The sequence below is a fragment of the Sipha flava genome, unplaced genomic scaffold (assembly GCF_003268045.1).
Source record: "Sipha flava isolate LNK unplaced genomic scaffold, YSA_version1 134_pilon_pilon, whole genome shotgun sequence".
In the NCBI taxonomy this organism is placed as follows: domain Eukaryota; kingdom Metazoa; phylum Arthropoda; class Insecta; order Hemiptera; family Aphididae; genus Sipha; species Sipha flava.
The window spans coordinates 1,175,178-1,200,350 of record NW_020271760.1 but is presented as its reverse complement, the minus strand read 5'-3'; the positions used below and the strand labels follow the sequence as shown (position 1 = coordinate 1,200,350).

At 28.7% G+C, this 25,173-nt stretch overlaps 3 protein-coding genes across 4 annotated transcripts; all 3 read right to left on the bottom strand.

Moving 5' to 3' along the window:
* Nucleotides 1–571: 571 nt before the first annotated feature.
* Nucleotides 572–5,190, bottom strand: LOC112679297. Its single transcript, XM_025549045.1, has 15 exons — nucleotides 4,997–5,190; nucleotides 4,664–4,899; nucleotides 4,427–4,595; nucleotides 4,192–4,362; nucleotides 3,991–4,127; nucleotides 3,815–3,907; nucleotides 3,604–3,730; nucleotides 3,134–3,343; nucleotides 2,911–3,069; nucleotides 2,639–2,840; nucleotides 1,921–2,173; nucleotides 1,637–1,858; nucleotides 1,302–1,577; nucleotides 937–1,242; nucleotides 572–861 (listed from the first exon to the last, which is right to left on the bottom strand). Exons 2-15 carry the CDS (start codon nucleotides 4,877–4,879, stop codon nucleotides 628–630), a joined length of 2,775 nt encoding a protein of 924 aa, XP_025404830.1. The 5' UTR covers nucleotides 4,880–4,899; nucleotides 4,997–5,190; the 3' UTR covers nucleotides 572–627.
* A 1,268-nt stretch (nucleotides 5,191–6,458) lies between these two features.
* LOC112679298 (exonuclease 3'-5' domain-containing protein 2) lies at nucleotides 6,459–13,191 on the bottom strand. 2 transcript variants are annotated; one of them, XM_025549047.1, is made up of 9 exons: nucleotides 13,096–13,191; nucleotides 12,869–12,994; nucleotides 12,657–12,813; nucleotides 12,271–12,582; nucleotides 11,965–12,215; nucleotides 11,705–11,901; nucleotides 7,245–7,390; nucleotides 6,993–7,177; nucleotides 6,459–6,708 (listed from the first exon to the last, which is right to left on the bottom strand). In XM_025549047.1, the coding sequence occupies exons 2-9, from the start codon at nucleotides 12,988–12,990 to the stop codon at nucleotides 6,543–6,545; spliced, it is 1,536 nt and encodes a 511-aa protein (XP_025404832.1). In that variant the 5' UTR covers nucleotides 12,991–12,994; nucleotides 13,096–13,191; the 3' UTR covers nucleotides 6,459–6,542. The 2 variants fall into 2 exon arrangements, with proteins under 2 accessions (XP_025404832.1, XP_025404831.1); XM_025549046.1 differs by lacking the exon at nucleotides 13,096–13,191 and having other exon boundaries at nucleotides 12,869–13,089.
* Nucleotides 13,192–21,394: 8,203 nt separating this feature from the next.
* Nucleotides 21,395–22,290, bottom strand: LOC112679339. The gene is made up of 3 exons (XM_025549108.1): nucleotides 22,129–22,290; nucleotides 21,819–22,069; nucleotides 21,395–21,740 (listed from the first exon to the last, which is right to left on the bottom strand). The coding sequence occupies exons 2-3, from the start codon at nucleotides 22,034–22,036 to the stop codon at nucleotides 21,452–21,454; spliced, it is 507 nt and encodes a 168-aa protein (XP_025404893.1). The 5' UTR covers nucleotides 22,037–22,069; nucleotides 22,129–22,290; the 3' UTR covers nucleotides 21,395–21,451.
* Nucleotides 22,291–25,173: the final 2,883 nt, after the last annotated feature.

Here is a 25,173-nt window from a genome sequence, read left to right as displayed (position 1 = left end):
ATATTTTTCGTTTATACTTAAATGACGTTCATTATTAATAAGATTATATTTAGTTATCATCTCATTATATTTTTTATTAATTTGCATAAAAATGAAAATTTAAATTTCTAACTTGGTATTAAAAATGATATTTTAATAAATTTACAGAAAAATTTTTAATATTTAAAAAATAATTGTATTTTTAATTAATCGTAATTTTAAACAAAAAAAAAAAAAAAAAAAACACTAAATAAAATAAAAATAATTTTTTTGTACTTACAATGTCAAGCTTAAATTCTTGCCCATATTTATAATTTCTAAGAGTTAGGATGATGACATTTTTCCATCTATCAAATTTAAACTTAAATTGTCTAAGGTGGAATCAATTTTATAAACGAAAAATATCAATCAATAAACTTTACTATAATATTAATAATAATATAAATATACAAAATATGTCTTAGCAATTGATGATAGTAGTTGTTCTTTTTTTCCATCTACATGTAAGATATAAATGTTGGCTTAGATATATCTTTCAATTATAAAAATTATAGTAAAAAATATAATATATTTCTTAAATAAACACAAAATTTCTATACTATACAAATATACATAATATACACCAAGTTAATTTTATATTATACTATATTAAGTTTCTATTGATTGTTCTTTACTATTAGTAAATAGCCTAGCATACAAATCACCAAATTCTGATATATTTTCAATCATTGTAAGTCTTAAAGAATCAGAGTATGGTTTTGGTACAGAAACTGCCATTGTATCTCTCCACATACCACCTATATTGTTTCTTAAGAAAAGTGCTGGTGCAGGTATATTATCTCTGGTATAAGTCCAAACGCAATCACGCAGCATTATCAGTATCTATATTTCAATAAATAAATATTATAATTATGTAATATAATGAACCTAAACAGTAAATAGTAAAAAATGTTGTACCTGTTGTGGAGTAAGTTCTCGAACAATAACACCTAGGACGTCTAAAGGTTTAGGTAAAAGCTGACCAAGTGACATAGTGTTTAATAATTTTACAGTATCATCCAACAATTGTGGATTGTCTTTTGACTTTCCTTTAGTATGATTGACAGCCCCCCAGTGGTTTATTAAACAAGCACAGACTGCTCGTAATAGGACTGAACAATAGCAAAGTGCTGGTCGATGACCAGCCAATATTCCAAGTATTGTCCAAAGGATTGGTTTGGTAGTGATTGTATGGTATATATGAACATCTCTTTCTATAGTCACCTAGAAATATAAATATTATCATCCATTGTTTATAGTATACATTATTTAAGTTATTTTACTTTAGTAAAATCTTCATCAGGCCATGGCAAACCGTTGTACATTACATCTGGCGATACAAATTGAACAACTAATAAAGCTAGAGATACTACTGTATCTAATGTCGGTTCAAATGAATAACATTCATCAGATGAATAACAAGAACGCAAAAACGAAACTAGACGTTGCTCATTAAAACGTACACTTTTTGCATCAAAAACCGGCATTTTGTATTTTGGATGTAATCCATCTTTATCGAACTTTAAAGTTATTTTTCTGCCAAACATTGAATTATACTCCTAAACAATAACAATAACTTTATAAAATGGTTTCTCAATTAAAATTCTAAAATATAAACCTGTTGAAAGAATGATCCTGTTAATGAAGTCTTTTCAAGTGGCTGAATTATATAGTCGTTACGTCTATTATCTGGCATGACAAACAGCAATGAAAATGGTTCCTTCAATACACCATCCAAAATATATTTCATAGCAGCTGTCCTAGCAATGGATGACCGATAACTGACAGTATTGACAAATTTGTTCATTCGAAGACAAGCTTTTAGTTTAAACATCTCATCTGTAACAAAATAAAATAACGAATGAAAAATAATTTTGTCCAAAAAGTTATTAAAACAAACCTTTTTTCTTTGAAAAGACAGGTGAAGAAATATAATACGGCTGATTTAACACAATATAATACTTTGGGTACAGATAATTCTTTCATGCACAACTTTTCAGAAACTTTAGACAGTATAAATGACAACAAGTGAGCAGAGTTCATATCTCCACAATGGCAACTTTCAATCATTGATCGGCATATTTTATCTAGATGTGAAACAACTGCTGATGATACACCATATATTGAAATACCATCAGGTAGATCGGATTCCAAACTACAAAAAAAAATAAGTAGTTGTTTTATCAATAAGTCATATAGTATGATAATAATAATAACTGCGACTAACTAATTTAAATTATTATATCAGCAAATCAATATGAAATTCTAGGTAAATTACATCAATGTATCATGCACTAAGTGTATATTTAATGCATAAAAAATATATTTCACAAATAACAACAATAACTAAATAAACCTTTTAGTGAAGGATATATTTTTAATATTTGAATATTCAAAAAATATTCAAATAATTATATTTAACTTTGTGTTTTATTGTCAGCAATTAAGTACAACACATAAAAGATACTAAAAAACAGAAATTTAGTTTATTCATATATTTGTTTACATATATTTTGATACTTGATTATTCAAATGTTTAAATATTTGAATACAGGTTACACTACTAATAATATAATATTTGATAATCACTATTTTAACAACTAATTAAGTAATGACTTACCTTATTAAAGTGTTAATATTGTTCCACATATTGGATAAGGAAACATCAGTTTTGGCCAAAGCGTAAACTAAACTAGCATTAAAATAAGCCATGTTGGATCCAAATGATAGAACTTCAATTAATGTTTCTAGCTGTGTACTATTTTTAGACTCAATTAACATTGTTGCTATGTATGGTAACAAACATTCTGGATCCCTAATCGCTAAAATTGAATTAATTTTAATTGTTATTCTTATGTTTAGTATAAATCCATTCGTAAGAAAAGTACAAACCGACACGATTAAAGAGCCTAGCAGCTGGCTGAGCAACATCAACATTTGTTGACAACAAATATGGTTTGAATGTGTACAAATTAGCAAGTAGTTCTTTAACTATTGGTGGTGATAATAGACTAGTGTTAAGTGTCAATTCAATTTCGGCAAGAAATATTTCTAAAAAAAAAATATTTGACTAGAATTTGTCCAACAATATTTGAATAGTAAAAATATAATTTACCAAATAATGTCTGAGTTCCAGTTTTTAGTGTCTTGAATTTTGGATCTTCACAACCAAATAGCTGAAATATTAAATTGAATACATGTTTGATCCCTCTATCTGCATTCAACAACATTTTTACTAAAATATCCAATAAACTGCATTTTTCATCAAAATATTTTTTCCATTGCGAGTACAATGGTACTAGTTTATTGAGTAACTCAGGGGTAACTGAAACAATACAAATTAATATTTGTTAACATTTGTTTATTTACAGTCGAAGGCAATTTAATGTACATATTTCAGTTTGTATTAATTTAATAAAATAAAATTTTAGTTTAGTACATTTTCCAACAAAATAGGTAAGAAATTAGTCTTCAATAAAAAGGTAATTTATAAAATTAATTATCCAAATAATGTTGAAAACTTAAATTATACAAATATTTTGTTAATATTAAGACATATTATGAGATAAATAAATAAATACTTACTTTGAGTTAAATTTTCACACAACATAGAATTAAGTAATGTTGAAGAACACATAGCCATGTGCAATAGAAAAGGAACTATCATAACATTTTCGGCAGTCAATTTTTGATGTTCTTCACATAAACTCAACTGTATAAAAATAAATATATATTATTTATAGTATTTATATAATTTTAAGTAATTTTATAATATACCAAAAACATATTAACAAACCTTAAATAATTTAAACACTACATCTTTTATGTTGTCGAAGTATGTTAATGAAAGATGATCAATAATTCTAATAAATGAATTTAATTTTTCAGTCTAGACAAATACACGAAATAAAATATTATAACTTATAGATATTTAAATATATAATGATAACTGATACTTTCTAATTTACTTACACACTTAAACTTTTTAGTAGAACACATTTCTTTGATACCATATAATAGCATATCCATTACAACTAATGATGGAAAACTATCACCAATTTGAGCTAACACCCATTCAAAACTTGAACTTTTATATCCCAACATGATTTCTAAAAAAAAATAAATAAAAAATGTAGCTTATAAAGAATTAAAAAATAACTATAAAACACTTACCTATCATAGGGTCAACTGATCGTTCTCCTTCTGCTTTAACCATTTTTGCAATTGTTTTATTATTTATATCTACTAATATATATGCAACTGAACACTGAGACCAAAATCGAAGCATTTCTCCCAATGGCACTCTAGCAAATTCATTAACGTTATAGTGTTTGGAGACTTTGCCTGTACATCAATAGTTTTTTTTACTTTCACAAATATCAAAACTAATACTATATAATGTATTTACCTAATAACTTATATGACCAATGTAATACAACATGAGCCCAAACTAAGTGATCTTCTTCAACTAATCTCAGTAAAACATCTCGTATACTGGTCACATTTTCAATCACTTCAGGTGGAATGATTGGAGGCTCATGTCGTGATGATGAATTTGAAGATTCAACCCAAGATGGCTAAAATACATTTTTTTTTTCAATTAGTTATAAAGATACATTTTAGTCTGTATTTATAAACAAAATACCTGTACTTTGAGCTGTTTCAAGTATGTAGAAATAGCATAGTCAAAAAACTTTCCATAATACTCTAGAACAGCATCCTGTGCAGCTGGCAGTACTTTGAGAAGTTCCATTGCATGAGTAATTTGATCTGTTTGGACATTGATGAAAGGTTGTTTAGTTTCACTCAAAAACACGGCTAATTTAGCAAATTGATCTTCTTGGTGTTTTTTCATCTCCATGATTTAATATTTTTTACGAACTGAATTTGAATGAAAAAAACAAAATGATTTATTACTAGTGAATAAACACTCCAAAAACGTATGCACTATAGTCAATTTCAATGTTAAAATATCTACTTTCTAGATTGCATTTTTTGATTGAATGCACACGAGTTATAAATTATAACATGATATATTACCATTAAAGTATAAAACAGTTAAAATTGATCGAATACTAATTCAACACTAAATAGTAAACATTTTACAATTCAAGAATTGCAATGTTATGAATATACCGATGCGGCATTAGTTTTTACATGCTTTCAATGTTGTACGTTTTGATAACAATAGTAAATTAGTGATAAGATTTCATGGACTAATTATTACGTTTTTTTTTTTCAAATAGGGTTTATTATTGAGTTCTTGAATCATTTGGTTTAAAAAATATTTAATGTTTTCGGGTTCAAATGCATTATCAGATAAATTCACTACTCCAATGAGTGAACGGTTGTTGTGGATTACAGTCACAGTTTGGGCGAGATGATTTTTATCCAGTGGCGTATTTTCAAATTTTTTGTGGGGGGTCTAAATATTAAGTACCTATAAGTTTATAATATAAAAAAAACACATACGAGTTATGATGTAAATATGTAATAACTATATTATTTATATTAAATTATGTATATTTCACTACTAATATGACTCGTTTTCGTCGTAATTGTCGTCGTCGAACAGCGACGACGCGATAAAAATAACTAAAAGTTAAACCAAACTATAAACCCATAATATAAAATTAATATTCTCTTTCTCGGTACCTACGTACCAAGTTTTTTTGACTTTTTAAATTTTTTTCTGGGGGGGGGGTCGAGACCCGGGAACCCCCCTCATAAATACACCACTATTTTCATCCTTGTGAAAAAATTATTATATAGTTATATAATATATATTTATATAGTTTACCATTCAATTGGGTTTTTTATTTTTTCTACTTTGTAATAATTTAATTATTCATCCTGTATATATGTCAAAGGATATTTTAACATACAAAGTATGTGACGCTAGTGCCCCTCCAGTAATAATTGAATGTTACCTAGTGGTAGATGATTGTGCCCCTAACCTATGCATTCTCATAACGACTGTATTGACAGGAGTTCCTTTTCCCTTCAAGTTCCTTTGATAATCAATTTTGGTAAAGTGCCACCCAGTGAAAATTACTTAAAATATGTTCTGATATATGTATTGGAATTAGTTGGTCAAATGTTTATAAATAGTTCAATCACTTATGATTCAATTTATATCAAAATATATTTCTTTCCCCTAAGTAAGACTCTGAAGTCATATCAATATGTTATAAGTTTTGAATATGTATAACATTAGAATTGCATTACGCAGTTGTACAATTTCAATATATTATAAATTGTTTTAAACTTTTAATTATTCATGAGATTTCCAAATAATAATTATCCATACACTAAAATAATCTAAGAACATTTTTTTTGGCTTTTCATTAATAGTTCTCTTAAAATAGTTATACCAATTTTTTGCATTTATAAGCAATATAGTAAATTAATTATAAAAAATAAACGTAACATTATACAAATATGCAATAAAATAAAATTTGTATCTTATTCATTCAAATAATTTACATAATTATTTAATTTTTTGAAAATATTGATCATTTCTTTTATCCATCATAAGAAACTGACCACAGTGTAGGTAAATATTTCGGTTTCATTGTATTCAGGAAATGTTGTCGCCACATTGTTTTTAATTCATTCAAAGCATTTCGTTCCAAAAAATGTTCAACTACCTTTTTTGCAGCATTATTATGTTGACTATCATTTTCATACCTATAAGCATAATTCATACAAGTGTTTCATTAAATTAGACAAAAAATTTATTTTACAAAAATATTATAAAAAATTATAAAACTCAAAACTATTTATAATCTTAGATGAAATCCTCAGTGAAAATTTATATTACATCTCAATAATTCCCTGATTTTCTAATAAAAACTAACCTAATATTGTATACTTGGGTGACCTCCATAATTAACTAGAAAATTAACTATAGTTTTTGATTTATATTAGCTTTTCTTAATTGTATTTTCATAGAAAAAATGAAATTAACTTACTTTAAGGATTTAATAGTAACCAATGTTTCAAGAAAAGAGTCAAACACTCGATTTGGTTTTATATTATATATTTCTGCAATTTCTAATTTTAATTCATATATAATTTTATCTGGTAACTTATGCCGGGATTTCAAAAGAGTTTGAGCAAGACTCTTTGATCTCATTATTTTTACATATGCAGGAATCTAAAAATAAATAAATTCATAAAAGTTTTTTTTTTAACTTGAGTTCAAGACCACAGAATTAAATTACCTTTCGATATTCATTTGGGTTCACCTCATTAGTTTTACAAATATCAAATAGCTTTTTACGTATGGTAGAATCGAATGTATTTGATTTTATGTGACACCAGTAACATAAAAGTAACGTATCGTGAGGTATGTGACTTTTGTAAGCAGCTTAAAGAAAAGAAAAACTTATAACATCAAATGTATATACTCATTATGTCTTCTTCTTGTTCTATTTCACCTTTTTCCCAAATATTGATTCTATTTTGAACTATCTTCTTCCTTGTCCTAAACCTCTATTTGTCTCGATTTTCTACATCCCTTGTGTACACACCAACAGCCTTCATATTGTTCTCAATCGTATCTAACCATTTCTTTCTCTATCTATTTTTTCTTCAACGTTAATTTTCATAACCACTCTCAGGGGCGGATTTAAGGCACAGCAAACTATGTGGCCGCATAGGGTGGCAAATTTTGGAGGACGGCAAAATTATGTTGAATATTTATTTTAATTTTCTAAAATTAGGTACATAATTTTTAAAATTTTATCTATCACTTCAAAATCTTTAAATTGTGGATTTTGTATTCGTTTATTTTTAGCAAACTATTATTTATATTTTCCCAGGAACACGACAACGATGTTTGTATTTTATTATAGCTTATCTTATTTTTTATGAACTGTCTCGTAATACTATATTAAAAATCTATAAAAAGAAAAAAAAACAATTCGCCATGACGAAACTCGAGATGGACAAGTAGAAATATCAGCGAAAGATAATTTTAGAATTAATACATTCTATGTTATACTTGATAGATTAGTTACTAAATTGAGTAATAGACGAAAAGCATATGAAACATTCTGCAAATCGTTTGATTTCTTTACTAAACTTCATAAATTGGAAAACTCTGAAATAATGGTTAAACCAAATGAGTTATGTTACATTTACAAATCAGACTTAGAAAAAAATGAATTTATTAATGAACTACTACATTTTCGTTCTCATCAAATTACAAGATTTAATGAAAAGAAAATTACACCATTATTACTATTGCTTGCAGTGGCGGAGCTACATACAGATAAAGGTATGATTTCACACGGGCCTCGGCATAAGAGGGGCCTCAAACAATTTAACTTAGAAAATTATAAACATTAAAATTTAACTAAAAACCTCATAAAAGTTTATTTTTAGTTTTTAGCCTTCCATTTATTTTTGTAAGTAAAGCATTGCATAATTAGCTATGGAGGTTCAGAATAATAGTAATCTAGCATGATAAATTAATTATTAGATCTTAGTATAATATGAAGATAGGTAGATATTTATGCATTTATTCGTTATAAATTAAATATCCTAGAAAAAAAGGAGTTATAACTATCCTAATAATAATATAATAATAATTTTATCACATAAATAAATTATCGGTTGTAACTTAGTATCCTAATGACATTTAATTCGGGTAGAATTAACCAATCAAATCGAATCTTTTAGAACACTATTTGCTTTTGAGCTCGAAACATTATCCAATGTTTTTGATATAATTAAATTGTTAGTCGTTGAAAATAATAATCTTATAACAAACTTCCCGAAATTACTAAAGGCATTTTATTAATTTCTCACTTTACCAGGAACTGTAGTCAGTGCTGAGAAATCATTTTCAAAGTTGAAATTAATAAAAAGCTACCTCAGAAACAATATGTCTCAAACGCATGTAATTTATGAACGTAATATGAAAGATCTATATCCAAATATTAAAATTGTCCTTCAATTATTTGTATCAACACCCGCTATTAATTGTACTGCCGAACAAGGGCGTACTCAAGGGGGGATATTTGGGATTCGAACTCCTTCCCCATTGAAATTTTTACATACTCAACTATTTAATTGTAAATAGTTTAATAATTGTATATAGTGTATTTTAATTTCCCATTATCAGATAAAATAAAAATTTTGGACCCCCCCCCCATAACAAAATTCCTGGGTACAGCCAAACATTCGTTTTCGGTGTTAAAAAGAATGAAAAATTATTTACGATCAACTATGTCGCAAGAAAGTTTAAATTCCTTGGCCAAATTAACTATAGAAAGTGATTTAAAGTCATCATTAGCGTATGAAGTTATTATTAATGACTTCTCAATAATCTAGAAAAAAACCTATGTAAACTGTAAAAATTAACTATGAATTAAAAATTTAAATATTAAAATTAAATTAAATGTATTAAATTAATTAAATTATGTTTTTCTTATAAATATTGTTACTTTAAAAAAATATGTAGATGTTATATTTGAATCAGAATTTTTTTTAGTTTACTTAAATGAAAAAATAATTTCATATTAGGTATTGAAAAAAATAATTTATTTGAGGATACTTTATTAAATAGGAGTTTAAAAGTTTTTTTTTTGGATAGAGGCGGCAAATTTAATTTGGCATAGGGGCGAAAAATTGTCAAATCCGCCCCTGGCCACTCTTACTGCTTTTGATTCCTCTCGCCTTATCACATGCCCAAACCATTTGTCTATTTTTTCTCATATTGTTTCACTATCGAAACTACACCAATACTACCTCTCACATATTCGTTCCTTATTCAATCTTCTCTTGTCACACCGTTCATCCATTTAAGTATTCTCATTTCCGCAACACTCATACTCTATTCTATTCTCAATTAAACCACCCAACACTCTGAACGACATAGCATAGTTGGTCTCCTTAACTCCTGTACAATTTACCTTTTAGTCTCATTGAAATTCTTTTATTACATAAAACGTTCAACACTTCCCTCCATTTCATCTAAACAGCACTTAACCCTATGTTTTATACTCATGCTAAAGTTTCCATATTTTGTTCAATGATATGAATAATAAATATTTAAAGTTCTCGACTTCACCTATCACATAATCGCTTATTGTTGTTGGTTTCTTCGTACCCTCAACTTCTTGGTATCTTCCTCCAAAGTCATACTCTACATATTCTATTTTATTCTTATTAATTCTCAACCCCTTTCTTTCAAGAGCTAACTCATCCAACCTATTATTAACTTCCAGATTTTCTACTACCCAAACTATATCATCTGCAAATATCATACACCATGGTATCTCACCCTGCATCTCTTTCCATTACCACAGAAAACAAATAAGGGCTTAGAGCCCAGGTGCACACCAACTCCTAGGTTGAAATCTTCTGTTACTCCAAAGTCTTGTCACTAGCTCTAGAGCCTTCACATATATCCTGAATCAAATATATATATATATTTTTGGAACCTCTTTTCTCATTAACGTATGTCAGTTTTTGCCTTTATTTTTCATATATTCATAGACTTTACTAAACTTAATTCATAAAGTTTTATATAATCAATGATATAACTAATTTAAACAATATTTAATAGCAAAGACATATTTCTTATAACTAAAATATTTTAAAGAAATATAATAATATTTATATCCTAAATGAATCAAGATTAGGCTATAAATAATTACCTCCACTCTGTAGTAAAAAAATACTATCATAAGAATAGTAATCAATGGAAAAAATATCCCAAAAATAATCAAGAAGGTAACAGATTGATGTGATAAGAAAATATTAAGAAATAATTGATGCTACAAACTGGAGAGATAAAATTCAGGACTAGGATAATCAGAGAACAGTGATGGCAGATAAAATTCTTAAGGTGCGTCCACACTTGTGTAACATGCAACTGCAACATGCAACTTGAAACACGTTTTTGTAACATATTCTTGTAACAATACAGTGAACTTGTAACACATTTTTGTAATAAACCAGCAATCGGCTGACAGTCGGTATTTTAGTGAAACGTCAAAGGATGTTACACGAACATTTTACGGCCAGTATGGACAGGTTCGCAAACCTATTACTAATAACTAACTTATTATTAATAATTTTTGTTATTCCAACTGGCAGTTGCCATTTAACACAGAAACGAGTTTGTATTTATTGTTTATTAAAGGGTTTATAATAAGGTAATCAAAGTCACTAGAAGACATTCTTAAAAAATTTTGAAATTGACCATTTATTTCTTGAGCTCTCAGGTCAGTCAATAATGTACTTCCACCAAAATGCAATCTGTGAGCGAATAGTTGAGTTTGCTACCAATTACACTTCCTTCAATTTTTCTTTCAAGTTTGAGAAATAAAGATATATACAACTGCAGCTAACCAAGTAGACATGTTGGCAATACTCTCAATTTTAAGACCCTATTTTTTTTTACATGGATACATATTTATTTTATATGGAAACCACTAAATTATGACTTGTAACATGTTGCAAACTAATGTTGCAACATGCGAATGCAACAATGCAAAAGAACACCGAACACTGTTATAGTAACACGTTAAATATTGCATGTTACGCATGTTGCATCTAATGTGGACGTACCTATAAAAAATTATAAAGCCAAAAAAGAAGCATATATTTTTATTCTAAGTAAACTCACAAAATGTATAGAACCCTTTACAGAAACCTCAAGTATACATACTTGGCATATGCCGGACAAATTCTTTCGGAATAATTTTTTTCTTTCGAAAATATTCAGGACGGCCACAAACTGTACAAATATTTTCTCGGGGAAGAACGGAAAATTTGTCTTTTCGATTTTTTAAGTCAGCTGAAAAATTAAGTCTTATAGTTCTAGGATTATCTTTAACCAATTTAGCTAAACCTTGAGATATGTACCTATAAAATAAAAGTTAAATATAAATGTACATTTTATACAACTATTTCAAAATATTTCTATACCAATCAACTTTTTTATGACTACAAGTTGACATCACTGTTCCATCAATATTTTCCATCAAACAATTGTCATAAACTTGAGCAGCTTTTATTGTTGATGTTGAATAAGAACGTATATTCGATTTTGATTTAAAGGTAGTGTTACCATTACTTTTCATATTCTTGTATGGAAGATCTATATACTCTGAATACTTTACTATAAAGTCATTCCATTTTTGTTTTTCTGTCAAAAATAACCAATTCCACCATGATATCTAATTAAAATGTATATATAATTTATTGGTTCTAATATTATTTTACATAAATTACTTTTATATTTCTAAATTGTTCAAAAATCTTGATAGCAACAAAAGCATCCATTGCTGCATATTTAATTTGACGGTCGTTCAATAATTCAGCTTCCCAATTACTAGCTCGAACACGCCAATCTTTATCCAATTCACATCCCAGTAATTCATAAGCAAGAGCTGACAGACTTCTTTCTTGCAAACTACATTCCTTAGCTAAATATCTCAAATCAATGCATCCAGATACTTGAATATTATAATCATTCATAAGCAAATGAGCATCATCCAAAATAGCAACACCAACTTTAATTATATTAGAATTGCCTAGAATGTTCTACAATATTCAAAAGTAATATAAAATTAATAATAATAGAAGTATAAGTTTTAATCAAGCAATATCATACTCACAGATAAAGACGTTGGAATAGTTTCAAGCTTAGACAATCTAATCAAAGAACACATTCCATTATTGTCCGCAATTTGTAACATTGCCACAGGATGACGAATATCATTTTGTGTTACCCACTCGCAATCAAGTCCAAGAATCGGCAGGTAAGAAGTTGATCTAATAATAAATTCTTTAAATAAATGATCAAAACAGTTGAAGTTGTATTAATTACTTTTCTAATTTATTTGCTATTAGTTCACATTCTTCAATTGTTTCCACAATATCAATTTTTCGTGCACGTAACTTTATCAATGACTTAAGAAATGGTATTTTATTAAAAACTTTGATCATCATTAATCTAATGGTTGAAAATAACATTTTATTTCGTAAAATTTTGTAAAAAATAATTATTCTAGTAATAATGTTTAAATAACTGTTATTACTTGATATTATTCTTACCGTTATCACTTATCATGTGTCTAATCTAGTTATCTTCATCGAGATAAAGAATAAATTAATTAATCTTTATCTCGTTGGCTATCTTATGGGTTTATTATTATCAGAGGGTGACTTTCCCTATCAAATGACTCATGTTTTATATTATATATTATTGTTATCACTATGACTTATTGTAAAAATATTGTGTATTTCTTTTTTCATTTTAAATAGAAAAATAAAAATAATCTATCATCACTGAGGCATTGAAGCGCACCAGCACAGAACAAAAGTAACAGTCACAGATATCAATATTATACTGATAATAATTATAATATATATGTTACAGTTAAAACTCGAAATTTGTCAAAACTTGTTTTAACTAGTCAATACTAGTTTTCATAAATCAATTCGTCAAAACTGATATTGATTAATTAACCAGGACTTCATTATTGTTACTAGTTTTTAAATACAATATTTTAACAAGAGTAAATTTGAAATACGAGTAAGTATAATTTTTATTATTTGTTTTTACAATGCAAACTATTGTGACATTTAGAGTTATACAAAATTTTTTTTTTTACATAAGGAGCAATTTATTCTACATGAATTTTGAAGCAAGATACTTAGTCATTACAGAATTCTATATTAATACCATTGTTAAGTATATTGTATGACAGTCGATATTTACGCCGACCGGTCGAAGTTATCTTAATTTATTTTCATAAATTATGATACGATAAACGCCATATAACTTTAAATGCTATGATAGTTTGCTTTATCAAAACAAATAATTATACTTATTTCTGATTGACTTTAGTTACGAAATTGTGTTTTAAAATTAGTAACAACATTGAAATACTGGTTAATTCTAGTCAGTGGCGTATTTACGGGGGGGGGGGGGGTCCAGGGGTACTGGACCCCCCCCCAGAACCTCTCCAAAAAATAAAAAATTAACAACAATTCTTACATATTTGCAGAATTGGGTATGTTAAACATTCACAGGGAAGTTGAAATGTTGATGAAGTGATAGAGGAGTTGGCCAAAAAATCGAGACAACTGGAATTTATTTTATAACAATACTTTATAATATAATGATAAATACAATATATAGGTACATATATATATATATAAACTGTGGACCCCCCCTCCCAGAAAAAATTGAAAATACGCCACTGATTCTAGTTATAACTAGTCAAAATCAATCAGTTTTAACGAAATTGAATTGTGAAAACTAGTATTGACTAATTAAAACTAGTTTTGAGGAATTTCGGGTTTTAACTGTAATATATATATATAATAAATATAATATTAAATATTGATATCTGTGGTATCAGCACATTCAATACTCAGATAACCGGAAGAATGATACGATCATTTAATATTTAACCATGACTAAATATCAGCCATACATTTAATATAATTTATTGATGTTAGTACAACCAGTACCGGCATGAAAGGTGTGCGGAAAGTGCAATGGCACAGGGCCTCGCACTTTTGGATCATCTCTTAGGTCTCACGCTTCTATTTTGTAGTATAATAAAATTTAACTAAATAGTATAAAACGTTATATAATAAATTTTTTGTAACTCATGTAAATCATATAAATTATATAAATCGCCTGTAATGAATATTATGCCCAGGAAATGTTTTTTATTATTTGATAAGTGATTTTATTTTTGTTTAAACACGGTTGACGACGCCAATTTTATATACGTACCGGCAACCTGCGTCCGGTTGATACCAATTAAATAGTTCATAGCAGTATTAACTACATTTGATTCTCCCATAATGTTTGAACCCGGTACAGAATATGGCGTATTGAAACATAAATATAAGAGCACAAATTTCCCCATGCAAAGAAAAATTTATTGACCTAGATGAAGCCATAAAAAATATTAAAGATAGGATAATAACTTTACGTGAAGTAGCAGGACAAGGAATAGCTGGCTATTAAGGCTTCAATTGATGCAACTGCAAAACTGGTTTTGGCACTAAAAAATGTGCTTGCAATGCAGCAGAAATGTTGTGCAGTATAAAATACCATGGTAACCAAAACTGTATAAGTAAATAATTTTTAATATACACCTATTTTATTCATTTAAATTAACCTAACCTTTCATTAAATTAAGTACCTAAAATAAAAAATGAAACACCCATCAACAATAAACAATTTTTAAATGTTACTTATAGTAAATCAACCCCAATGTATTATTTGAAATTTATCATAATTTACCTCCAGTCTTGGTAAATGACGTCAATGACCGGTGAATGATGTACATTTGAGTTTAAAATGTGGTTCTTTACAACATTTATCTACAAAATCAAATCATTTTGGTAAATTATGTCATTTACCGGGAAATGACGTATTTCACCTTAACATATATATGTATATATATTAGTGAGGGGTCGAACTGATCGAATGTCAAATCGAACCGAACTCAAAATTAAAGGAAATCGAATCGAATTATATACCATTTAGGTATATTCGAAATTTGAACTTGAAAATATTCTTAATCAAATAATCTAAAATTAATTTTCTATACTTTATAGTTTATAGTAAGTATCATAGTAGTATTAATTATTTTTTTTTTATATTATTACGATTAGGTATGATAAAATAAAATAATTCCATGTTGAAGCATGTGATTATTTTTGTAAATATCTATAGGTAATATTATCACAGATTATTTTTTATATAATGTGCGATAATAAATATTTTATAGTAAATATTTTTATGATAATAAAAACCACAAATTTATTTTTGGGAAAGTGAAAAGGAAAAATATGAATGTTGTTTGTAACCAAGGGCGTAACTAGGGGGTGGAAGACGGGGATTCATCCCTGGGCGTATAATTTTAGAAGGTGTAATTTTTGTAATTATTAATAACTAATTTGATATTTTAAAAAAATGTTGGTGGGTGAGATTAATATTTTTTTGTTTTGGGGATGTGTGATTCAAAAAAATTTAGGAATTGCTATTATAGTACATATATGTACACCATAACTACATGAATTAATACATCAAAGTCAGAGATGGTTTCCAGTAGCAAATTGGAAACCAAATGTGCATTTTAAAGATTGAATTTAGAAAATCTCCAATAGTTTTCAAAAGCGTCAGGAAAAATCCTAAAAAAGCAACAGAAAAACAGGAATTTTTATTCAAACCCAGTTTTCGACAAAAATGATTATTTTATTTTACAATAACTCAAAAAATAATAAGTTTAAAAACATAAAATTTTCACCAAATATTTATATTAGTGTTGTCTATAGACAGTCAAATTTTCAAAGCATTTTGACTTTTTTCGAGCTATTTATTGACAATTTAAGTTATGGATTTTTTTTTAAAATATCGATTAAACATTTGGCCGCTCAAAAAATCTTGAAAATTTAATACAGAGTGCCTTATAAGTTTTCCTTATCGGATATAAAAAAAAAACAAAAAGTGTAAGTCACAATTGTATTTTTACAAGTACATAGAGTTTAAATTTTTACGAAATATGTAAAATTCGCGAAAATATGCAAGTGATAGTCATGCAAATTCATGCTAATTAAGTGCTAAACGATGGCGTAGTTGAATTTTAGGAAATCGTAAAATTTCGATTTTGGGCGGTGCTGGCGAAACGCGCAAATTCTTGGGTACGTTATTGCACGGAAACAACGATCGAGAGAATTTCGGTGATAGTCGTGCAAATTCATGCTAATTGCGTGCTAAACGATGGCATAGTTGAATTTTAGGAAATCACAAAATTTCGATTTTGGGCGGTGCTGGCGAAACGCGCAAATTCTTGGATACGTTATTGCACGGAAACAACGATCGAGCGAATTTCGGTGATAGTCGTGCAAATTCATGCTAATTGTGTGCTAAATAATGGATATGAAAAAATATATGAAATTCCATTTTTGCGATTGGGCGGTGCTAGCGAAACGTTTCGCCAGCACCGCCCGTTAATTTTTGCGATTCTGGAGAAATGGATGACATGCAAATTGCGAAATTGGTCATGCAAATTCATGCTAATTACGTGCTAATTATTGATAGAAAAAAAAATCAAATTTTCCTAATGGGCGGTGCTGGCGTAACGCACGTGAATACTTACACGAAAACAAATACATATATGTACAGTATATATACGTAGTTTGTTATATTATTGTAATAAATAGTTACATATAAGAACAATTTACCACTCTTTATATCTGAGATTCTAAAATCCTGTTTTAATTTATTTATAAATACTTTTTTTATAGGCCATGAAACATTTTCTTGTTCCCCTTTTACAATCGAATCAATCTGTTATTGAATCTGTTACTTCCAAAAAAATTCGTAAATCTTCTACTTCAATAGGTGTCATTGATCGCGATGTTCAAAACAATATTTTTGATATTAGTCAAAACGTTGAAAAAGGGCCAAATCCACCCAACATTACGTTTCCAAGACGAAACATCGGCGGAAAACAGAGATCATTTAATATTTCGTAGTATTCAAAATACGAATGTCTAGAATATTCTAAAATGAGAGATTCATTAAATAAAATCATAATTTTACTGTATTTTCTTTTGTGGTTAAGTTTATGGGCCCGCCCAAAAAAATATTCCTGGATCTGCGCCTGCATAAAACAATTATAGAACTAAGACAAATGAGAGAAAAAAATATATATAATATAGATATATAAAATTGAAACTATTAAATGGTAGAACCGGCCTCCTGAATAAAAAAAATAATAATTAAAACAACCTGTTCGGAATTGGATTTTAAAATAGAAGAAAGATCAAATTGAACATTTAAGGAATTAAGAGAGGAAATTAGATTAATACGTTTTATGGAGAGTGAGGGACAATAAAAAAGAATATGAGAAAGGTCGCAAATGTTTTCCTTAGTATGGAGCGTACAAAAAGGGAAATCATTCAGATTTAATTTGTAAACGTGAGAGAGTAAAAGATAATGCCCTATACGTAGACGACTGAAATTTATAATGTAAGATCTCGGTAGTGATATATTTCTGAACCAAATATCATTGGCAATATTAGGCACAATAGATTTAAGTCTAGTTGCAAAGTTAGCAGGTATATTATTCCAATATAACGACCAAAGATTGAAAACATGACGTCTTAAAAATGGAGTAAAGTCGGATCAAAATTAAAGAAATTAAAGAAAATAAAGAAAAAGAGGGGCTGACAAAATTAGCTGATGCATTGGCTAAAAAATCGACAGTTTCATTTCCGTGAATACCAACGTGGTTGGGGACTCAGAGTAATTGAACATTAAAGTCTAAATGAACAAGACTAAATAGGTTAGATTTGATGCGAAGAATTAACGGAGACACATGTGAATTATGGTGAAAGAGAAAGAATTAAGAGATTGTAAAACTAACAAAGAATCGAATGCAATTAAGAAATTTTTAAAAAGTAAAGTTGAGATAACAGTAAGTGCTTCTATAATAGCAAAGTATTTGGTTGTAACGGAGGAAGCGGAAGGGGGCAAATTACTAGTGAAAGACATATGTATTTTGGGAATATAAAAAGAGTAACCGGCTGAATGAGGGGAATCAGAGCCATCCGTATAAATCACAGTAAAATCAGTGAAATTATTACCAATGAAATTCGAGAAGAGATTGTTTATTATCACGGGAGAAGTAGACCTTAAGTCTATGGAAGTGAAACCTGCAAAGATATTAACAACATGTACCTGGGTAGAATACATAAGTGCTTCATAAGCTATCTCATAAACAGGAAATTTCATATTAGTAGAAATATATTGATGAAAAGGGGATATATTGTTAGCTGTCAAGGAGAGGACCGGAAGAGATTTTGGAATATAACGCCAAATTAAAAACAGCGAATAAAAGGTATCAAAGATAAAACAATTAGAGCGAGATAAAGATTTCAGGAGGAATTTACCTGCAATCCAATGACATCTGATATTAAAAGGAGGGCATAGGGCTCTACTTCAATACCTGGAAGAGGGGATGACCTAACATAACCCATAATGCATCTTAAGCAAAAACTTTGAACTTTGTGTAATATTTTTCGATTAGAGTATGATGCCGACCCAAAAAGAAAACAACCATAATCCAATTTGGAGTGAATAATAGATTTATAAATCGATAAGAGGGAAGTCGGATGAGATCCCCACCAGGTACCGGTGACCGCTCTAAGAAAATTACCCCAACCACAGCTAAAAGATATGAGAAAAATAATATGTGGTAACCAACGCAACTTGAAGTCGAGAGTTATACCTAAGTAGGTGGTGTTATCCACAAAAGGAATAATATTACTATCGAAAAAAAACATTAGGGGAATAGTAGGAGTATCTACGTCTGGTAAATATAACAGATTTGCATTTGTCATAAACGTCTGAAAAATTTAAATCATTAAACATAATATTAAATTCGTCAAGAGCCTGATCGAGGGCTGAAATGGCAACATCAAGGAATTTATTGGAGAAAAACACTACAATATCATCCGCATATATGAGACATTTATAGCCGAGACTGAGAAGGTGATTTGCGATAAAGCTCATATACACATTAAAAAGAATCGGACTTAGGCAACTTCTTTATGGAAGGCCGGAGAAAGTATCACGTGAACAATGTTTACCAAAAAGAGATGTGAAAAATAGATTCCTATGTGAAAATAGAGATAGAATAATATTACAAAATGTAGTAGGTAAACGAAGGAAAAAAGTTTAGATACATACATATGTACTTTAAGTTGCCGATTTCACGCATTCGGCGACAACGTTGCTGATTTCATAAATTCGGTGTAACATAAACACTGTATTACGAAATATGTAATATTAATTTTCCGTAAGTAAAATTAGGTCTTTCTAGGTTATAATGAAACAAGTCCGACTGCCGACTGGTGTTTTCATTAAGGGGGTGAGACACCCTCGCAAGACCCTCTTTCGGGACAGCCCTGCGTATACTATGTACCTATACTATGTATTCTTTGTACGCTATGTTCGCTATACGGTGAGACCACTTACAACACGCTAAGTATACTACGCACGATATTTACTACTAGTCTGTAGTGAGTAGTCACTATAGCGTGGATTTCTATGCAATTGCATATTTTTTTCCTTCCAATATTTTTGGATTTTTGTCAGTTATCTCCACGAATCATCATAATTTGAAGCTAATGGTGAAATTTTTTCTTGCATATTTCTGCATATTTAGAGGTTATTGCATATTTTTGCATATTTTGGCAAAATTCAAAATTTATTGCATATTGAAGTGAAAATTTAAAAAAAAAAAATGTATAAAATAATATTTTGTCAAGTAAAAAAATTAAAAATAAATTTCATAGTCACTAAATAATAATTTATATATATATATATATATATATATATATATTTAGTTATAAAATAAATAATCGATTACGACGTAAACTTAATCGCTCTTGCTGTGTTAGTCGATTATCGACATACTACTTGCTTCAAATATGCCTCAATAACTTCGGTTGATATCGAGGGTTCGTTTTTAGTCTTTAAAAATATGTTAACCGATAAACAACACAGCTTCACAGAAGATAAAATTGAAATGCATATAATTATTTATTTTAATAATAAATAAAATTTTAAAAATAATCTGTTAAAACTACTTCGGAAGGATGAAGTTAAATTTAAAGAATATTTTCATATGTCACGTATGTTCTGGTTTCGATATTTATCCAGAATTTTCTTCCAGAGACAAGGGTATCTGTGTACTTCCTCTACTAGCTGCTCTAGTAACGTCATTTCGAAGAATGACGTAGCACTTACAAAAATTAATAAAATATAAATATTTTTCAAAAAACCTTAAACTTTAAAACTGAGTTTTACTTATAAGTTATAACAGCCGAGATGGCGTGAATGCGTGAAAAAATAATTGACTGCTCGTAGTTTGAATATCATATCATAGGACACGCTGTGTTTAATTGCCGATATCGGCACGAGCAATATAAATAAACGGCTGCGACACGATTGAGCATAAAACACCTTTCTTGCGACACGATTGAGCATAAATTGTCGGCGTATCAAAGGAAATTGAAATACAAAAGAAAACCAACACGATTGAGCATAAAAAACTCTGCAACGTTGCCATTTTCAATTTTGAACTGTATCGTATAAAAACATTTATTTAAATAATTATAATAAATCAAAATATAACATGACAAAAAAATATCATGTTTTCATAGTCAATATTTAATATGCATGAAAATACTTATGATAGTAGTATAAATAGCTGTCACAGTATATAGATATTTTTGTTAATAATAAAATAATAATAATAGTTATGACTTATGACTTATCAAAATAATAAAATCAAAATATTTATAAATAGTTGTCACATTCATATTATAATACAGTATAATATACCTAGCTAGATTTTTTGATAATAATAAATTAAATTGATACACCTTGGTATCTGCTTCCAATTTGACTTAAATAAATTAATAAAGATTCCGTATTCTTACGATTTAAAAACTGGCTGTAGGCTTGAATATTCAATTCATTTTTTTTTATTTCTTTTGCGGATTGTAATTTTCCAGGCTTGTGTCGAATTGAATTGATCTTAGTCGATGTTTCCGCTTGTGTTTCGATCAATACCCTAACGACTGTATGAACATGGGGGTGAGGTGAATAAAACTGTGAATTGTACGTGCGATGAAAGCTTTCAGCTGCATTGGTCGTTCTAAAAAAAATTAAATAAAACAATACAAATTAGTAAAAAAAGTTTTTATAATAAGTTTTAAAAAATATTGTTAAAAACCTTGGGTTTAGCGAAGGAGTTTCCGCCCAAATATTTGGAGGAAACTGGCAGTGATCTTCAATATAGTTGTGTATAATGTAATCAGAAAATATGAAACCGTCATCATTTGGACAAATTGATATTAACTCGTGAAATGCATCAACTACTTCTTCTGGGGAAATAAACGCCAAACCAAAAAACATTTTCAACCATTTCCCTAGTTCATTACTGTTGTCCATGTATGCTATTCTGAGTGAAGGTTCGCCAACAATCTACAAACAAATTATTATATTTTAGTAAAAAAGCACTATATTATATAACTGTTTCTTACTTTTTTCCACCATGATTGTCCTAAATGAAATCTACATCCAATTATTTTAATATTTCCAAACACGTCTGTAATTGCCTGATGAGCTCCAATTTCAAAATCAACATGAAATGTGTTAATTTGCAAACTTTTTTCGCATAATTTCAAACATAAATTATTTAAAAATTGCCACATTTTAATATAAGTAGACCTAGTTTTATTTGGTAAAAAAAAGTAAACAAGTGGTAAGTAGTATCCATTTTTATATCCATGTATTGTGTACAATTGAATAAAATATTTTGGAGCATAATTAAATGTGCCATCGCCAAAATACTCAGTACAATTATTTGTCATAAATTGTAGATTTTGTTCTGTAGTTAAACATACAAAATTATCATCAGTCGGCATGTAAATGAATTGTTGACCCTTATATTTAAAACATTCTTCATTTTTTAAGTCACTTAATTGATGAATTGTTTCATCCAAAGAAGTTGGTAATTTAGGATAGGTCTGCTTCCGTTTATCATACATTGCTTTCCGTACATTTCTTACATTTTGATTGTTTAAATTTGATGTTGGAGAAGAATTTAAAAGTTCGGTGCGAATAATTTTAAGTGGCCGTGTGTAAATTGATTCTTCAGCTTTTCTTTTGCAATTTTCTCTTAAAACTTGCGTTTCTATTTTCTCAATAGAATTTTTATCGTGATTATGTTGTCCAGCAGTTTCAATCACTTTACGTTTATCGAAACCCGAGAACATTATTGCCGAACATTTATTATTAGTACACCTCCATCTCAAAAGATTGTCTTTTTTTCGCTCTCCAATTAATTTATACTTGTATAAATTAACTAGGGCCAATTCTTTGCCTCTTTCCGATAAAATAATTGTTATATCCATATTTTAAAAAAATAGAAAAACGCACTAAGTATACACGCACTATACACTACACAGGTGATCGAACACTGATATTATTTCTATAATAATTTTGGATTTGTATCTTAATTATCTTATATTTTCCCCCGATGCTAAATGTTTAAAACGTCGTTTTGCTCCGGAACTAATTTATTAATCGATAACATTGTCGATAAGATTTATAAAGCCGATAAAGCTCACGGCTCGCGTCAGATATCATAATAATTGGTGTAATAATACGAGAAAATAATAAATTACAAAATTTTGGCAACGTGAATGTGGCAACGTCGCATAAAATATTCTATGCTCAATCGTGTTGCTAAAAAGGTCTATGCTCAATCGTTTTATGCTCAATCGTGCTTTACCGAAATAAACATGCCTGTCATAACGTGCAAATGCGTTCGCGACACATCGCTTAAAAATATAGCTACAAATCAAACACTCGGCGATGCATCGTAACGTATACGTTTAGCTATAGCTAAGAACAAAACATAGCGTATGCTATTCTGTGTGGCCATTCACGTCGTTAATATGGAAAACAATTTTTTATTCGTATAGCGAACATCGCGAACATAGCACGCGTAACGTTCTGTGTGGCCTTATATTAATGTAGTATCAGTATGTATGTATTGTACGTAAGAGCACCCGTATTTGATACAATTTTTTTTTTTTTTTCGATAATATTTTCAAATAATATACCAATTACCAACTATATTATGATGGTTAGAAGAAATACCAAAAGCTATTAAATTTTAAATTTTTCTTCTTTCTTTCAATTTTGTAGGTGGGGCACGTGCCCGTGTGCCCCATAGTACGAGTCGCCACTGCTTGTGAATATAAATAAAACAAGAAGGAAGTATAAAAATTCTACTTGAGTTTTGATATACATCACGTTGTGTAAGAATATCCCCGAATTTTTGTTTTATGTATTCTGATATACTCGTATTTATTAATACTATTTTAGATTGAATTGATGATTTAAAACCGATATTAATATAATATGTATGTACCATTTTAGTGTCTTTATAATGAACAAATATTTAAATTACAAAATATTAAAAATTTTACTTTAAGAGAAAAAAAATGCTTTGGCCGACGAAACAATTGTTTCTCGTGTTTCACTAAAAATGAAAAATTATACGCCTCACATCAACAATTTAATAGCTTTAATAAACTTAAATAACAAAAAAAAAAAAAATTAAATATATTATATTAAAATTAAGGATATTTAATAAAAATATTGTAATAAATGAATAATTTTATTTTTATCCTTAGAAAATATAATTTTCTTTGAGCACGTGAACAATTTTCTAAACCTTGATTGAAAAAATTTGGCACTTGACCCAAAAAAGGTTCGCCAGCCTTGTTTCAAACGGTTCATTTTCATACAAAGAGATGCATTGAGGAACATAATCTGATAAGTTTCATCAATAGACATATGATTAACACAATCTTGTTCACTCCACTTTATGACGTACCCATCAGATTCCGGTTCAGGTGGCATGCCGCGATGCCGGTGACCCGTGCATACATGCAGTTATTTCATTCATGACCTCTGCACTTGCACCTATCACCACAAAATAATGTGTTGGTATTTTCAATGCGTGTATTCTTTATAATCTACTATCCAATCAATGAAGTCTAAATGGGGAAGGCAGTTGGTGCAAATGCACCACCTGAGAATTTTAATAATTTAAATTTTTTCAAATAAATAATAAAATTTCTTTTTCATTAATTTATAATTGATGACCATGATTATGTCCAATATAGGAAATAACTAATAAAATAACTAATAATAATTAATAAATATAACTATATAACTATATAATAACTAATATGAGGAACAAACGTCTATCGCACTTTAGTACTGACTAATGAGGAGTGTACAGTCTCGAAAAACACTAAATTGACACTATATAAATATCTTTTGCACTTAGTGAGCTACTTTTCTGTGGACGTTCCTGCTTCCAATATATCTATGTAGGAACACCTAGGTCTATATATTTCGTATTCGGTCGTCCTCAAATGTACCTATCTATTTTCTCGCTTTTATAATCGTGATTCATGACTGCAGTAGTAAATAAATGTTTTACAATCATAACTAGGGCTGGGATTTTGATGCAAATGCATTTTTTTTTCTAATGTCCCAACACGTAG